The 19,175-nt window shown below is 41.4% G+C and overlaps 1 protein-coding gene across 2 annotated transcripts; it reads right to left on the bottom strand.

Annotated features, from left to right (window-relative positions):
• Nucleotides 1-8,442: 8,442 nt before the first annotated feature.
• Nucleotides 8,443-18,969, bottom strand: myl9.S (myosin light chain 9 S homeolog). Of its 2 annotated transcripts, none has more exons than XM_018237553.2 (4): nt 18,849-18,969; nt 10,431-10,635; nt 9,294-9,455; nt 8,443-9,119 (listed from the first exon to the last, which is right to left on the bottom strand). In XM_018237553.2, the coding sequence occupies exons 2-4, from the start codon at nt 10,612-10,614 to the stop codon at nt 8,947-8,949; spliced, it is 519 nt and encodes a 172-aa protein (XP_018093042.1). In that variant the 5' UTR covers nt 10,615-10,635; nt 18,849-18,969; the 3' UTR covers nt 8,443-8,946. The 2 variants fall into 2 exon arrangements, with proteins under 2 accessions (XP_018093042.1, NP_001087843.1); NM_001094374.1 differs by lacking the exon at nt 18,849-18,969 and adding an exon at nt 16,196-16,227 and having other exon boundaries at nt 8,523-9,119.
• Between the last annotated feature and the right edge of the window lie 206 nt (nt 18,970-19,175).

Raw genomic sequence — 19,175 nt, 5'->3', positions numbered from 1 at the left:
TAAAAAAATCGCTTCATTCTGTCATTTTATCTGCGGTCAATGTTTGCTAGACTACGACTCCCAGCATCCAACGACATATAACCAAGTGCTGAGGCATGCTGGGTGTTGTAGTGCAGCAGCTGGAAGTGTGTATAGCAAGGCAAGATGGTGTCAAGGGAATGGGCTGTGACTATAGTATAGCCATGTCAGCCCCCCCATTTAGCATGTGCCTGCAAAGCCAGGTCTAGGATAGCGGGGGCAGAAACTCGGGCAAGTGATAGAAGAGGAATAGTGGGATTAAACTCCTCAAATGTAATGATTTCCTAAACTAGGCATGTGTTATACTAATGAGCACACATACACTGGGACATTATTTTCTCTGCACTGAACAGCCAGAAAAAGAAACAAAGTTTCTCACTTAATTGACTTTTAGCAGAGAGCACAGAACAGCTAACAGGTGCAAAAAAGATACTTTGTAACAATTTTGAGACACAAAAAAAACAGTTTAGATAAGGAGAAATATTTTCAAACTTTCATAACCTGCCAAATGTGGTAAAACGAACATGGTAATTAAGGGTGTGGCCACAAAAATGGGTGTGGTCAAAAAAATTTGGTGTGCTACATGCGAAAATATTTTTTGTCCCTCTTTTTACTTCCAAAATGTTGGGAGGTCTGATTAAAGGGACTGTTCCCCTTTGGATTAACTTTTAGTGTGTTGTAGAGAGTGATAATCGGAGGCAATATGCATTTGGTTTTAATTTTTTATTATTTATGGTTTTTGAGTTATTTAGCTTTTTATTCAGCAGCTTTCCAGTTAGCGATTTCAGCAATCTGGTTGCTAGGGTTCAAATGACTCTAGCAACCATGCATTGAATGAACAAGAGACTGCAATATGAATAGGAGAGGCCTGAAAAGAAAGATAAGTAATAACAAGTAGCAATAACAATACATGTGAAAGCCTTACAGAGCATTTTTTTTTTTTTTTTTTTTATATGTGGTCATTGACCCACATTTGAAAGCTGGAAAGAGTCAGAAGAAGATGGCAAATAATTCAAAATGTAGAAAAAAAAAAATAATGAAGACCAACTGAAAAGTTGCTAAGGATTTAAGTGAACTTAAAGGTGAATCAGCCATTAAATAAACCATATTTGCATTTATAAGAGGCTGCCACACTGTTTCAAGGCCACAGCATTGATGTATCATGTTAAATGTCTGTCTGTCTCTTCTTAATAAACACAGCTTCTCTTTCTAGATGCTTTCCCTTGTTTGGCAAACGGCGCCACAGCTTCCATCATTGTTCTCCATGTCCCGAGGCGTGCTGCCAACATTAGCAACAGGGAAGCAAGGAAGAAGTGATGGACAGGCTGGTATCCAGAATATTCGGCACTCTGGACCTGTTGGATCTTCCAAACCAACATTTTTATGACATTTATTTACTTTGATTTTACATTGGTTTTAGGTGTGTTATCAGCTGCATAATACTATGCATAGTATTGCATACATAATGTTTTTCTTTATTTTGGGGAGAAGCCATTTAACATGCTCATTTCACTTCCTGTTGTCCTTGCTAGAGATATCTGTTCCCCTGAAAATACAATACAGCGTGTAATGGCTGCATGACTCTGCTAATAAAGCACTGTTATACTCTACTCATCCTCGGCTACCCAAAACATAACAAGTGTCTCTTTGCCATGCTAAGGCAGCAGGTTTATAGATATTTTTCATATGTACTTTTTAATGAGCACAGTATGTAATTGTCATTTTCCCTTTTTATTTTTAAGTGTGATTCTGTGCCCTTGGAGCAGTGGGTGCCCACTGACTGACATTCCCAGACTGATACATGGTAAAGAGGAATCTGTTGACGTAATTCTTCCCTGTCACAGAGCGGAAGGAACACTCAAGGCAAAGGGCATGGTGTGATGGAATACTGGAGGTGGAAAAGATAGTCGCAAAATGTAGCCCCTGGGTGTAGGAAGCTACAGTCCTGGAGGGAGCAGAGGGAAAGCCTATCTGCTATCAGTGCTAGTGTCAGATTTCACATGCACTCTACTCTAGCCATTATTCCTACATAGTAGGTGGGCAGGGGGGGGGGGTTGTAAGGGAATTTGTTTGCCAAAAGAATTTGGGCTTCTTCATCTCCTGGCTGGACTAAACCGGTCAGTTGGAGGGTTCTAGTGATAACCCCTGAGGGGGTTGGAAAAGGCCTTAACTCCTTTGGTGCCAGGGGTCAGAATAAAGAAGTAGCCACATGGAAACAAAAAATGGCAAGCCCCTGGAATAAAGTCACCAGGCACAGACTCTTTGCTATATCCAAAGCAATTCCCGACTGCCATGGCACCCGTAAAATAATTCCAAAGCTAAGAAATAAATGACCAGAGTTGTAACTTGAGCCATTGCATTTCTAGCTTTTGTACACCCCATGACTTGGTGATTGAGATAACGGCACTCACGAAAAAGTTGTTTTTTCTGCCTGGGTGCAATTCCACAAATCGTATAAATCATCCAAGAAGGTAGCCGCACTCGCAGGACTTATAGTGGACAAAAAATGTTTATTGCAGGTGAAGAAAAACTTATATATATATATAAAATAAATAAATAAGTAAATTAAAAAAATAAATAAAAAATATATATACATATATATATATATATATATATATATATATATATATATATATACCCCATATATTACTGTATTATTATTAACGTGTATTTATATAGCGCCAGCATATTTCTCAGCGCACACACCCATACAGATGTTATCACATTATTGTTATACGTTATGATAATCGATACATTAATACTACACTGAACTATGGGAAAATCCCCAGCAAATTTATATTTTTGCTTGTTGCTGTTTTCTGCTATCTCTTGGCCGTTTTTTCTTAGTAATGTAGCTGGGGGTTTAACCCTGGTATGGAAAGGGTTAACTGTCAAAATCTCTTTCCCACTAATCCTTTCATGGGGACTTTTTGTGTGTGTGAGATTCAATTACCAGCAAATGGTCCCTTCCCCCTCTCTATAGCCCCATGGTTCCAGTACTTATTGCCTGGGGTGTTTTTAAATCTTCATGTTCTGATAGTGGAAGGAATGTCCAAACTGTGGCCCCTCTGGCAGTCATTGAAAGGCAACTTTGGCTGGGAGTTACAGTTCAAAGACAACTGGTCAAACAACTTCTTCATTCGTATTGGGGCTTCTCCCTCCATATCGGGGCCTCTTTATCAGTATTGAAAACAGAACACACATTAATTTATTTGCCCATTCGTCAATTATTCGTTTTTTATTCATGTTAAGTGGGTTGGAGGGATGCTGGGAGTTAAATTCCACGGTACTTTTACTGCGTGTGCCACATTTCTCAAGCAGTATGACAGCTTTCATTCCTCTGAATAATTATTTTTTGCCTAAATGGATAAGTGTGGGATGAATAGTAGAACTTAATGTATAGTGTAGCAACTAGCCAACTCTGTGATCTTTACTATAAGGGTTAGGGCACACCTGGAAATTCGGGGAGATTTAGTCAGCGGGCGACTAATTGCCTCTTCTTTGGGGCGACTAATCTCCCCGAACTGCTACCCCGTGCTGGCTTCCTCACGAGTAAACTTCGGGCGACTTTGGAAATCGAAGCATCGCGAGTGCATTGGGGCAGGCGTTTTTTCATTAAAGCTGGCAGAAGACACGGGGAAGCAGTTCGGGGAGATTAGTCGCCCCAAAGATGAGGCGATAAGTCGCTGCGCGACTAAATCTCCCCGAATCTCCAGGTGTGCCCTTACCCTAAAGAATAAATATATGTTTGCCGAGTGCATTATCTGTACATTCTGTGTTTTCTGCCTTGTCTGAAAGGGGATTCCATGCTATTACCCCACAGAAGGGGTAGTAGACTTGCTGTGATTTCAGAGAAACACTCCTTAATATTATGCATCTCTCCGCTTAGAATCTCTAAAGCATATATACAAGCATGCTCTTGAACAGAGAATTGTAGTTTGACCATACCTTGAAAACCCACCCCCAAGTAAGAAGTGTTGGAATTTCCACAGTGAGCCCACTTTTACTTAATGGCATATTTGGGGCATTTCCATAGGCAGTAAAATGGGGAGCAACAATATTAAACTTGGTCACACTTTGCCATAAACTATGTTATGCTGGTTTCTATCTTAAAGGGTTTTGTTCCCCTTTAAATTAACTTTTAGTATGTTGTGGAGAGTGATATTTTGAGACAATTTGTAATAGTTCTTTAGTTTACTTTTATTGTGTGTATTTTTAATTATTTCACTTTTGATTTTTTGCAGCTCTCCAGTTTGGAATTTTAAGAATTATCAGGTTGCTGTGGTCTTAATTACCCTAGCAACCAGGCAATGGTTTGAATTAGAAACTGGAATATGAATACCATGGTGTCTGAATAGAAATGTAATAATTATAGTAACTCTAACAGTAAAATGATTATTATTATAATGAAAAGTGGAAATCAAATTTGAAAAAGTCAGAAGAGGAAAGCAAATAATGAAAAAACTGTATAAAAAATGAAGACCAGTTGAAAAGTTGCTAATAACTGACCACTCTATAACATACTAAAACAAACACTTATTTAAGATGGCCATATACTGGCAACATAAATGTATGTGCCTTTCCCAACTTTGCCCAAAAAATCAGTCAGATCTTTATCAGTCGGGTTTGAATATTGTAACTGAATTGGTGCATTGATGATGTGATGAGGCTTTTGGCAAGAGAAAGCACTGGACAGATTTGGCCATATAACAAGGCTTACATCGGCCATAAACAGGGAAAAGTACAGTTTGGTGACTTGTAAGACAATCGGACGGATTTGTACAGAAAAAAAACAGAACTGTTTGAGAAAATATAAAGTTTAATGCTTGGTAAAGCCCAGCAAGCATTGTGCCCTTTATAGTGGCATCTTGGAAAATATAATGGAATAGAGTTTGAGAATTACATTTTATATGACATCTCCCACTTATATTTAAAAAAAAAACAAAGCTACGTAGAAAAAAAACAATCTGTATGTAGAATAACGTGCAGCAATAATTCTTACTGATCTACCATATAAAAATGAATGTAATAAAATCATTTTCCCTTTGCACAAAATAGAGATTTGTTTATTGAGGAGCCTGTCTCTTCCCTGCAGCTTATTGAGCCCCATGGAATAAATGACCCAGTCTATTCACCTCAGCCAATGTGCTTAGAAAGTTACAACTGCCCCTGTCACATGACCCTAGCCGTGCATAAATCCTGATAAGAATGATAAAGCTGAAATTGCTCTGTGCTGTTATTTTAGCAGTTGCAGTTTTTATTCCCAAACTGTGTAGGTAACACCTGGACTTCAAATGAACCTTTCTGATACATGTAAATATTGTAAGGGGCTGACAAAGGCTGCAGTGCAGGGGAGTATAGTGATACAAATGAGTGTGTATCTACAGAACAAAAGGCAGGTAATGCTGTGCAGATCTGTGTGTTTATGGGCTTCAATATTGGGCTGTGGCCACATTCGACCCCCCTCTGTTCTGTCTATTGCACCTGGAAAGCTGGTTGGCATTTACAAAGGGACATTGTCCCCTTCAGCTCTATTGTTGTGCATGACAGGAGTTGGGGGTGCAAAATACAGGAAGACAATCAGCCTCCCCCCTATCATTCCTTATCTCCCTCTGAGCTGATTGCATGAATGTGTTAATCGTTAACCCTTTCAGCACCACCACAGGGCCTTGCCCAGTTTAGTTACCTGTCACCAGTCTGTTGAATTGTCATGTGTACTCCATACCTCTTCTTTATCGCTCCATACTTTTCCTTTTCTAGTTTTTTTGGGGGGGATATTATGGGACATTCAGTTTCTCTGTACAGGTATGGGATCCAATATCAGGAAATCCAGAAAGCTCCGAATTATGGAAAGGTCGTTTCTCTCATAGGCTCTATTACAGTGGTGGCACACGCTGCTACTTGGGGAGATTAGTCGCCCAGAGACAAATCATCTCTTCTTCGGGCGACTAATCACCCCGAAATGCCTTCCTGCTGGCTAGAATTTAAATCGCCAGTGGGATGGCATTCTAATCGCTTTGTTTTTCTGAAGTTGCCAGAAAACCACGTGCGACTTTGGAAAGCCGAAGCAATCTGAGTGCCACCCCGCCGGAGATTTACATTCTAGCCGGCAGAAAGGCATTTTGGGAGATTATTCGCCCAAAGAAGAGGAGATTTGTCGCTGGGCAACTAATCTCCCCAAGTAGCAGCGTGTGCCACCACCCTTATAATCAAATAATCCCAATTTTTAAAAATAATTTCCTTTTTCTCTGTAATAATAAAACAGTACCTTGTACTTGATCCAAACTAAGATATAATAAATACTTATTGAAAGCAAAACAATCCTATTGGGTTTATTTAATGTTTACATGGTTTTATAGTAGACTTAAGGTATGAAGATCCAAATTACGGAAAGATCCTTATCCAGAAAACCCCAGATCCTGAGCATTCTGGATAATAGGTCCCATACCTGGACATGTAAGTGCATGGAAGCTGCCATGTCGCTTACTTGACATAGGGCATCTTTCAGCACCTCTAGTGGTCACATGAGTAATATATATATAATTCACATATAAATGCAATCAATGAAGGAATGTCAGTTACACAGTAACTATATCTATAGCCTATTTCATGGTCTGTTGAAGAGAAATCAGATGGAAGTTAAATGCCTGTTTTTATATAGTACAGGTATGGAACCAGAATGCTTGGGACTTCCGGATAAGGGATCTTTCTTTAATTTGAATCTCCATACCTCAAGTCTACAAAAAATCATGTAAACATTAAATAAACCAAGTAAGATTGTTTTGCCTTCAGTAAGGATTAATTATATATCTATTGGGATCAAGTACAAGGTACTGTTTTATTATTAGAAAAAAGGGATATCATTTTAATTTTTATTATTCGATTAAATGGAGTCTATAGGAGACAGCCAACCTGTAATTTGGGGCTTTCTTGATAACAGGATTCTGGATGATGGATTTTTACCCGTATATAACAGTTAGGGGCAGATTTATCAAGGGTCAAATTGAAAATTCGAGTTTTTTTTTACTGTCAAATTCGACTAGGGAGTTATTAAAATTCGATTAGAGTTTTTAAAAAAATTAAATTTTCGAGATTTATCATACTCTGGCCCTTTAAGACCTCGTATTTGAATATTCACCACCTAAAACCTACCAAATTGCTATTTAAGTCAATAGGAGGTGTCCAGGGATCAATTTGGAGTTGTTTGCAGCCTTCCTGACAGTCAAGTTTTTTAGATTCAATCGAATTCGGTTCGAGTTTTTGGGTCAATTCTATTCACCCGACTTTCAAACATTTGGTTTTTTTGGATACATTTCGAGTTCATGGGAGTTTTAAAAAAACTCATATGAATTTGAAATTCAAGCCTTGACAAATGCGGCTCTTTATATTTAACATGTAAACATGACAAGGGAAATGTCCTATTGAAGTGACAGCTAGATGCTCCTTTTTTACACAGTTCCACCACTACATAAAACTTAATATTCTGATATTTTATAACCGGAGGGGGATGATAAATGACGCTAATGACTAAGCCCCGATTTTAATTGATGACTGACCAAGTTCCATATAGAGATCACTCCAAGTCCGTCTATTCTTTTCCCAGCTACAACACTGCCATCTACTGTCTCTATCCATGTTCCTCTCCATTAGAAGGCTGCACAATTTATCCCCAATATTTTTTACCCATGTGCCATATTCAAAAGTTTAAAAAAAAAGTTGCAGAGCAACATAAGCATGCAAATTGTACCTGGGATGCCAAATGAGGGCTGTGATTGGCTATTGGTAGACCCTATGTGGATTGTCAACCTACAGGAGACTCTGTTTGGCAGTACATGTATCTATGCAACTAAAGCTTGACTTCAAGACAAGAATTCAGCAATGATTATATATGCTTAGGGTTTTATAGTTTTGTGTTGCACTTCTTTTCAAGGTATTTAATATGCCTAATAGTATTTGATATCAAGCTTCCCTTAGGAAGAGTGGGCCCTCATACACCTGCCTGGCCATACCCTTGATCCACCCAACTCCATTCCTCATGCAACTGAACCATGAGAAGCCCTTGGCAGTTGCCCTGGTTCCCTAGTTAATGTGCATAAGAGGGTTCATTCAGGTTTACTAAATGGTACTAATAGTAATGGCACTTTTTATTCATGATCCTAGTCATTTAGCAACCAGACACATTCATTTTGATGTCATCTCTGGAATCAGCCTTTACTTATCCTTGAGAAAGCTCCCTATGTGCACACGGTTACCTTTGGCCACCCATGTGCAGGGCCAATTAGAAATGGATCATAAAATGAGCCCTATGGATGTCCATCGGATGAGGACTGATGTGGTCCTTGTGCAAAGGGATTTTCAAAGCTGTTGGACTGTTATATGCATTTTCATGGGTCCTATACACAAGCCAATAAGCCGCCACCTAGGTCTGGAGGGACAGAGTCAGAAGGTTTATTAGCCCTTGTTAAAAAACTAATTGAACCATGGATACTATACAAGTGCAAGAACACATTCTATCCTCTTGTTTATTTAGATCAAAACCCCAAATGATCAGAACTGTGGGAAGAGGGGATGTGGCAGATACAAAGCAGAATTTGCCTCATGCGGCTGGTTATGGTGTTAAAAACAGCACATGGTAAGATAAGAGCCGGCTATGTCCTTGTTCCACACAACTCTTGAATAAATTGATTTATTTATATATTATTAATATGACGTCTTCCCATTAGAGCGGCTAAGGTGACAGGGGTGAGGAGTGGGCGCATTACAGTCTTTTTTGTGAAGGATTTTAAATATGACCACTGCCACAGTTGGCTTGGCATGGGGAGGCTTCTCATATTAAATAATTACAAATTGAGAGACCTAAACGCTGCCCATCATTTGTATAGCATCTCTTTCATTTACGGCCACAGACCATTGCCGTCGTTGTAATTTCTAGTCGTCTTTCTCCTTGGCCCCGTGTTTCAGAATGCGGGTGAATTCCACGTAGTTGAAGTTGCCTTTCTTGTCAATTGGGGCCTCTCTGAACATCTCATCCACCTCTTCATCTGTGAAGCGGTCACCCATCGTAGTGAGGAGCTCTCGCAAGTGGTCTTCATTGATGAATCCTGAATTGAAAGAGGTTAATATATATATTAACAGAATAGACCAGCATTCCATAAATGATCATGTGTTTTTGGCATTTCCACCTTTAGGTAAATGTCCCCATGGTAGACCACTAATATCTTCTCTAGTGATGATGATCTATTCTAGACATCAAAATGTGTCCCTTTTCTCTGTACCTGTGGCTTCCTCATCAAAGCAGGCAAATGCATTCCTGATGACATCCTCAGGGTCTGTGCCGTTCAGTTTCTCTCCAAACATAGTCAGGAACATAGTGAAGTTGATGGGTCCTGGGGCCTCACTCATCATTCCTTCCAGATATTCATCAGTGGGGTTTTTACCTGTTAAAAACAGCAATACCCTGAATCCAATGAATGTCATAATAGCCCTTCTACAATGTGTGTTCAGAACTGTAAATCAGCAAGCACCCAAGTTCTGAAGTTGCGTGTGCAGGCTGGGATATTTGGGAATGGGACTACATGCTTTTTACAGGTAGTGGTATATACATAAAAACATATATTAATACTCCAATCTACAATTTGGGTAGAAGATCTGGATATCCAGACTTTGGCCATTCCAGCTGAAATTTCCCCCATTTTGTCATATCCATAGGTGCAGAGGATTTTACATCCCTCAGTAGCCTGTAACAAACGCCTAATGGCTTTTTATTTCCTTCAACAAAACCTAAAAGTGCACATAAACAAGACGATAAAAGCTCCCGACAAAAGATGTTTTATTGGCTCGTGCATGTGACTCAGAACTCCTTCTAATATCCTTATAATTCATCCTTTAATTTACATGAGTGATACTCAGAGTTCCCTGTATAACTCAGCCTGTAGCCTTGTGCCTTTATATGGTCACATAACTCCTCTAATATCCTTATTATTTACAGTAGGGGGTACATATCCCTTATAATACATGAGTTTTACTCAGGGTTTCCTGTATAACTCAGCCTGCAGCCTTGTGCCTTTATATGGTCACAGAATCCTTCAGTGATTTCTAATGTCCTTATAATTTACAGTAGGGGGTCCCTTATCATATATGAGTGATTCCCTGCATAACTCAGTGCTGTTATATGGTTATGGAACAAACACAGTAACTACTAACACCCTATCAGTTTATAGAAGGACACATATCATCTTACATATAATACAATATTATGTTTATTTGAACCCTGCTTGTTTGAGCTGCTTCTCCCAACATGAGTATGTGCATCTATTAGTGCTTTAGTCATTGTTATGTAGTGTTTTTCCCATAGGTCCAGCATCTGCAGACATTAATTCTATATCGATTGTGTAGTTATGTTGTGTATTTACCCATAGAGGCCAGCATATCATGCAGATCTTCCTTGTCAATAAAGCCATCTCGATTCTGGTCAATCATGTTAAAGGCCTCCTTAAACTCCTGTATCTGAGACTGGTCAAACATGGCGAACACATTGGAAGTCGCCCTCTGTGGACGCTTCTTAGTAGTCTTTGCTTTTGTCTTCTTGCTGGACATGGTTGCGTGTGGTTATGGAAACTGTAAAAAAAGTGTGAGGAACCATGAGCCTCTAAAATACATAGCTGTCTCTCATACATCATACATACATCATATAGATGTGTTGGTACAGTGTGTGCAGAATTGGATTACAGATTTTTCTGTGTTCCTCCTACAATTATACCCTCCTTCTTTATGATGTTTGAGTAAAGAAATTTTGAATCCCACTAAAATGCTTCCTTCTGCTTTTCCCGCTGGAAATCCATTCCATGAATTTATTGCTATTTCTGTAATGTTGCCCTTCCAGCCATTTCCCCTGGGCCTGCAGATCCTTCCAAAAGCAAAAAAAATCTAGGCCCTGAGCCCAAGCTGAGCCTGATGGAATCTAGAGAAGATATCTCAAATGGGGACCCAAGGCAGCACATTTCGGGAAGAGGCAAATAACTAGATATGCACAGGGATGAGAGAAACCAGTATCAGTATAATGATTTGTTGCTGTTATTGTACACTGCTTCAGACCTTTGAAAGTAAGTTCTGACAGAAGTTGCTCAAAGAAAAAGCACATAAATAAAAATTACGCCATTTTTACACGGCGATGCCTGGCAAATTATTCTGCTGTTTTTTACACCACATAATAAATATGCCCCTAAGTAAACTCATACCCCTGATAAAGCTGCCAACCCCAAAACAGTCCCAGGCAGAATACCCAAATGGGCAGTGAGAGCGGTGGTGGAGATGGGAAATGCTTTAAAAAAAAAAAACTGATTATATTGTAACTTCCATATAAAATCAGTATTCTATAAGCTAAACAAGTGTTGTTCTACTGGTCCATACTGTAATATGCTGAGTTTTAAGGGCAACCCCACCTCACTCCTATGTTAGGGTGTTGACTTTTAGTAACAAGAAATGGGTGGAGGGCACTCAAATTATATAAGAGCAAAAATAGAACAAGGTGCAAAAAAGCCCCAAACCACCCCCATTTGGTGGATTATATTCACTATTGCAGATATTATGGGCTTGCAAACTCCAAATAGTTTTGAATGTGCAAGCCCATAATATATGCAATAGGGTGTTGTAGCCATGTAACTTGCACTATTCGTGTCCCTATCAGCAAGGACAGTTGGGTAATATTTCTGAGCACACTGTGCACTCCATATTGAGTTTGCAGCTCTAATATATGTTGTGTGTTTATCAATAAACAACCATAGACTTTGAATCTGTTAATGACACAGTTATAATAATACACTTAGGGGCAGATTCACTAAGGGTCGAATTTCGAAGTTAAAAATACTTCGAAATTCGACCCTCGAATTGAAATCCTTCGACTTCGAATATCGAAGTCGAAGGATTTAGCGCTAATCCTTCGTTCGATCGATCGAAGGATTTTTCGTTCGATCGAACGATTAAATCCTTCGAATCGAACGATTCGAAGGATTTTAATCCAACGATCGAAGGAAAATCCTTCGATCAAAAAAAGGTTAGCAAACCTATGGGGACCTTCCCCATAGGCTAACATTGACTTCGGTAGGTTTTACCTGCCGAAGTAAAGGGTCGAAGTTTTTTTTAAAGGGGAAGTACTTCGACTATCGAATGGTCGAATAGTCGAACGATTTTTCGTTCAATTCGTTCGATTTCGTTCGAATTCGAACGAATTTAACCAATTCGATGGTCGAAGTACCAAAAAAATACTTCGAAATTCGAAGTATTTTTCATTCGAATCCTTCACTCGAGCTTAGTGAATCAGCCCCTTAGTGTATGCATTGCAGCTAATGCCAAATACACTAAAGCTGCCAACACAGCCACTTCATTCTGAAATAGAAGCTTGGTGGCCTGTGAATGGGGCTTTCCCCAGGGTTCCCCCGGCCAGGCCAGAATAGGAAACCAAGAGACATCCCTGTAGGGGGGAGCAGTTTAGCCACAGATGGGTTTTTACATTGCTGAATGACAAAGGCACGCTGTCCTACACTGGGTTGCCCAATCCTATAGTCCTACAGTGGTTTTACCCACTTAGTAGGGGTTTAAAGCCTAACACAAACACCCCAGGGATAAGGGACAACCATGTCAGTTGTTTGATAATTTCGTGATCTGTATTATTTTATAGCAAGTCCATTCAGAAACAGCCTGCAAGAAGGTTGATATGAAATTAACTTGAACTGTGTCCTGGTTCTTTCTGAGCCAAACTGGAGAAAAACTGGCAACATGAATGCTGAGATTACACAATGGAACTCCTCTGTTATTTCTGTTGCTTCCGGCATCATTGTTTTGTTCATTGTTCTCCATCTACTGTATCTCTTTCATACTAATCTGGTCTGATCACTTCACATTAAATATCTTTTGTTAATTATATTCTTTAGTTCTTTTATATAAAGCTGGTCTGATCATGCTACATTAAATTATTCAGGATGGGTGTGTATAGCTTGTATACAATTTTTTTTGTTAGGGCTAAATCCTTGGGATAGACCCAAGGATTTGTAATAGAAGAGCTACAAGGCTGCTTTGCTGAAGGTGGCCATACACTGGCCAGGCCGGTATAGTATCTGCACGACCAGTGTGTAGTCATCAAAGGACCACATTCATGTTCTCATGCCATCCATACTCAGCAGGATTTTCCAGCCATCCTAATCAGATATTAGCCATGGAGGCCATTTTTGGTCACATACAAGATCCAATTAACTGCAGGTGTAGTCAGTAGCCAGTATCCGCCGGCCTTAGACTTAAAAAGGACTAATATAAGATGGTGCCTATAGTAGCTGTGGGATAATAGTCTCTGGCAAGGGATTGCGGCTGTGGGATAGCAGGTATAGTAGGGAGAGATGGTGTCTATAGTAACAGTGGGATAATAGTCTCTGGGAAGGGACTGTGACTGTGGGATAGCAGGTATAGTAGGGAGAGATGGTGCCTATAGTAACAGTGGGATAATAGTCTCTGGGAAGGGACTGTGACTGTGGGATAGCAGGTATAGTAGGGAGAGATGGTGCCTATAGTAACAGTGGGGATAATAGTCTCTGGGAAGGGAGTGTGACTGTGGGATAGCAGGTATAGTAGGGAGAGATGGTGTCTATAGTAACAGTGGGATAATAGTCTCTGGGAAGGGACTGTGGCTGTGGGATAGCAGGTATAGTAGGGAGAGATTGTGCCTATAGTAGCAGCAGGGACAATAGTCTCTGGGAAGGGCAAAGCATTAGAAGCAAAGATGAAAGTAGACATGTCTCTAAATTAAACATAGATGGTGCCTGACAGTAAATATGTAAGGCCATACAGCACTGTAGGGAGTGGTAGAACAACAGTTTAGAAGGGAGAAAGTGGACCCTTCCACATCCAGCAGCCCTATGCTGCATATTTATATGTTGAATACTTTCCTTACTGCACTGGTGCCATCTGCTCTCCAGCAATGACTTCTAAATGTACAAGAGAGCACTTTGCAAAACTGTCACTGAACTGAAAATTGTGCATTACACCCCACTCCTGGCCCAGAGTTAAGAGGCCTGTACATTAATTAACTGCTAAGTACCTACTTGTAGAAGAATTTGCAGGGAGAGGTTATACATTGAGAGTGGGTAAGGGAGTGGCAGTTTCTACTTGTGGGAGCAGGTGCATTAAGCACAAAGTGCATGCTGTTTAAACTTAATAGTGTGTTACTACAGGAGAGTGAGTCCTGTCAATGGGGCATATACAGGGCAGAAGGAGGTGGCTTATATAGGGTTAATGAATCTAATAATTGGTACATATTAGAGCAGTGAACTGAGTGACAGGACCATAGGGTATGGGTGTCCTAAAATTTCTGTGTAGAATGCCAGTAATCTGATAACTATTGATTGATAACTAGCCCACTATGAAGTACAGGTATGGGACCTGTTATCCAGAACGATCGGGACCTGGGATTTTCCGGATAACGGATCTTTCCATTATTTGGATCTTCATACCTTAAGTCTACTACAAAATCATGTAAACATTAAATAAACCCAATAGGCTAGTGTTTTATTATTACAGGAAAATAAGAAATTATTTTTAAAAATATGAATTATTTGGATACAATGGATTCTATGGGAGACGGCCTTTCCATAATTCGGAGCTTTCTGGATAACGGGCTTCCAAATAACAGATCCCATACCTGTATTATTAAATATGGAAGCCCTGGGCAGGAAGGGTTAATAAAAATGCACTTGAGGGCCACATACTGCCTGTTCTAGGGAAAACAGGGTTTCTTCCTGCTGTTGATTTATCTATGGAGTACAGGGCACCCTGTTATTACTGTATAAGCAGTAGAGCTGCACTTATTCCCATATATGTACATCCTTTGTTCTTGTATACAGAGGGACCCTGCTTTGGGGAAGGCACAGAAATGTCCAATGACAAGCACAATAAGAAGCAAGACTTATACAGAATACAGAAAACAGTTATAGTTTAGCTCCTTGCCTATAGGTAATGGCACAAGAGGTTATTATGCAGTTTTGTGTTGCTTTGCATAGGAATTGATGAGGGAGATTCTGAGTGTTCTGTCGCCTGCCCCCCCCCCCGCCCAATGCTCAAAATTGCCCCCTGTGCCATTAATAATGTGTGAGCACAGGCTTTGTCATTTTATACATATTATGGAATGAATCATAGGACATATACAAGTGACCTCACAAAGCACAAATTAGAACAGATGACATCACTAGCCACCATTTATAATTTATTGTTATTATAAATCTATATGGCACCACCCTAGGTAGAGCTATATGCACCCACGCCACAATCTCACAGAGATGAGCCTCTTGCGCAATCGTATACAAGTAGTGTGTATTTTCCCAGGCAGCAACCTCCCCGCCCCCCAGATAACTGTCTAATCCCTGCTGCTTTCATACTGCAGCCCCCAGCATTGCTTCACACTGTCCATAAAGGGGCACATAAAGGGGGGGGCAATTAGATCCTCCAGACAAAATCAGTAACTTATAGACCTCTTGATGGGGCACTCACAACTCCCTGCCCAACCTACCCAAAAACCCAACAGGTCTAAAAATGCCATTGGGCAGGACCACATAGCATTAGTGATGCCATCCCCGCCCAATGGGGCCCCTGCAGACCCATAGAATGATTCAATCATTGGCCCTTAATTTGGCTTTTAATGCTTCTGCACCTCCAGCACTAAACTCCATGGAAAAGATTATTGCCAATAGAATTGTGCAAACAATGTCCCAGGCATAGATATTAACTGTATGTTGATATTCATTTAAAAGTCTGGTATAAGGGTTCAACGCCCGCCACACAGTGTAAAAGAGCACATACACATCTATGATTTAACCTGTAGCTCTCCAGCTGTTGTTGAACTACAAACCCCAGAGTCCCCTGACAGACACCCCACCCCAACCCTCAAAGTCAGCTGTGCTCTATGCAACCTAGCATTCTGCCATTTAGTTATTGTTACCTTCCTTTCCAGGATCTGCCTCCAAGCAGAGGTGGCAGGGCTGTGACTGAGTAGGTTAGCAGCAGTGGCAGACATGAGCTGGATGTGTTATTGAGAAGGAACATGTTTAGGGGATCTAGTGGAGGGAGAAGGGTGCTGGTACAAGTTGTGCCCGGCATGGAGCCACACAGCCGGTAATTACGTGCCAGTGAGTCTTACCTGTAGTAGGTATGTGAGTGCTGCTCTGCTCCGTAGCCAGGGAAGTTCTGCACTAACTTTCTCCGATTCTAATAGCAGAAGAGGAATGCAGCCAATGTGGGATGTGGCCCTAACCCCCCTGCCTGCCCTCCCGCCTGGGATTTGGCCATACAAGGAGAAGGAATTTGAGGAGGATGGAGGGATATGAGGGACAAGGAGATCCAAACCCAAACACAGGATATTCTGCCTTTTATAGCTGTCAGCCCCACTCCTGCAACACGGGGAGCCCCCTATACAAGGCTGTGCCCCTGGAAATGACAACTGCGCCTTATATGGGGCACAAGTGCGATCCAAGCGCAACTGTGTGGGGGCTAATCAGGCCAAATATGTGTGGTTTCTGGCAATTGGCATAGGGGCTGCTGTAAGATGCCTTAGACAGTCACTATTTAGTGGACTGGTGGGGTCTTTTTGGGCCTCTGTGTACTTGGAATGCCAGGGCCTATTTCGACTCCTAATCCACACCTGGGGCTAATGGTACAGAGTCAGCGAGTGAGGGGCAACTACCGGTCCTACTGGAGTTGCATTGGTGGCTAATACACATGTACCGACATGTCACAGCCTGCGAGGGGCACACAGAGCTTTAGAGTGAGGGTGGGGGCACAGTTGTTTGTTGGAGCTTAGATGAGAAATAGCTGTACAGGAGGGGCACGGCCAGATAGTGAGAAGGGACAGTTTTACAGGGATGAGGTACCAAGTCAGAGAGCGCAACTCTGTCAGGGGAGACAGCCACATAGTGAGGTTCTGGGGGCATAATAACTATCATTGAGATAGATGGGGAACAGCACTCTGGCTTCACTGTGTTGTGTGTGCAATGGGGAACACAGCTGTGTAAAAGATACTGGAGCAAAACTATATACTGTGTGCAGGGGGAATAAAGGTGTGTAATATGTGTAGGGGACACAGCATTAATGCAGTGCAAGGCAGGTCTGGGAGTCAAAATAGGCCATGGCATTTCAAGTACACAGAGGCCCAACCAGTCCCTTACCAGCCCACTCCACAGTGATTGTCTATGGCATCTTACAGCAGCCCCTCTGGCATTTGCCAGAATTCGCAGATTGCCAGTCCAGGCCTGGTGCAAGGGGACATAGTTGTATAGCAAAGCAAAAGGGGCTATCCAGTGCCATAACTTTACTTTCCAGGCCTCCTCCATGGCACGTTACTGCAGCCTCCTCCACCCCATGCCCACAAGCAAATGGATCTGACAGTGTGAGATTTCCTTATCCCCCAGGCAGTGTTGGACTGGCCCACCGGGATACCAGGAAAACTCCCTGTGTGCCCAGGTGTCAGTGGTCCTCTTGCTTCTAACCATTTAGCCTATTTCATGGTCATTCTCTATTTCTTTATGGGAACAAAGAGGCTTTATAATGGAAGAATAGAGTATAGTATGTAGAGAAAAGAGATTAGGGGAAGAGAGAGATCGAGGAGAGGAGGAATAATAGTTTGGAAAGTGGGTTTTCAGCCTAAGGTTTTCTGGTGGGCCCCTGGCATCCCAGTCCAACACTGCCCCCAGGCAATGGTTAATATGTATATGGCTGGGGTTGCACAAATATCAGGTGCTTAGGGTCACACAGACACTTAGGGTAAGCAGGGAAGTAAAATCTAGTTGTAAGGGCTTTTACTGACGAGCAGTTGTAGCTGCGCTCCCCAGTGTTCTGTTTTTCTGCGTTCAGCCGCAGGGGATCGCAGAAATAGACGCATTAAGCTTTTTTCAATGGGGCTGTACTCGCACAGGCGCTGAATGCAGGTTGAGACGCAACATGCTGCATTTTTCCTGCGTTCGGCGCCTACATGCGCCTCTGTGAGTACAACCCCATTGAAAAAAGCTTAATGCGTCTATTCCTGCACTCCCCTGCGGCTGAACACAGAAAAACGGAACGCAGGGGAGTGCAGCTACAACCGCTCATCAGTAAGATCCCTAAAGCTGTAATTTTAGAGATATGGGGGTAGAGTTAGAGGCAGGTATTTCTGGTGGAGCAGGAGCTGTGGGACATGCATACAGAGGTAAGGGGGTGCAGCTGTATATAGAAGTACATATGGAGGGGATGCTGCGGAGTACAGAGATAGGCAGAGCTATATAGAGGCATGTTATTATAAACATGCTTTGCCCAAGAAAATACAAGCACAGGCTGCGTGCAATGTATAGAACTAAACAATGCCATAAGCTCATCCCTACTTATGTTTTTTTTTTTGCATTCATTCCTGCAGTAATGACAACCTCACAAACCACTTGCTGTTTGAAACTACAACTCCCAGAATCCCCTAGAAGCCAAATGCTGACAAAACTATCGAATTAACATACTAACCTTACTGCATTTGCCTGACTCACATATGGATTTATGAATGAATCAGAAAAGGTAACAGTGCACATCCCTATATCTCGATTTTTTAAAGGCATTGCCCCTTTCATTCTATAGGCCACACATTTTAAACGCCAGGGTTTACTTCCATTATATGATCACAGAGTGCCAAGCCAGTGCCATCTTCAAAACATCCACATTAAGAGACACCCAACTCAGCAATGAATTCTGCCTGTCTCTAGCACAAAGGTGTCTATCTGCTTTCAATACACAAAGCGAAACAATATACAAATATTTATATCTGACACACACAATACCTGTGTCTCTCTTCCGGCAGGGATAGGAAAGTGTGACGGGCTGGGTGAGATCACCTGTGACAGGTAGAGGGCGGGAACCAGGAAGGGATAGGGTTCATTTTGCTGAGCTCAAGCACAGAGACAGCTAAGACTTTAAAGGAACAGAAACATCAAAAAAATTAAAGTGTTTTAAAGTAATAAAAATATATAATGCAGTGTTGCCCTGCACTGGTAAAACTGGTGTGTTTGCTTCAGAAACACTACTATTGTTTATATAAATGAGCTGCTGTGTAGCAATGGGGGCAGTCATTCAAAGGAGAAAAGGCTCAAGTTACACAGCAGCTCTGT

The sequence above is a fragment of the Xenopus laevis genome, chromosome 9_10S (genome assembly GCF_017654675.1).
Source record: "Xenopus laevis strain J_2021 chromosome 9_10S, Xenopus_laevis_v10.1, whole genome shotgun sequence".
Lineage (NCBI taxonomy): Eukaryota > Metazoa > Chordata > Amphibia > Anura > Pipidae > Xenopus > Xenopus laevis.
Note: the sequence above shows the minus strand (reverse complement) of the source record. Positions and strands in the feature narration are given on the sequence as shown.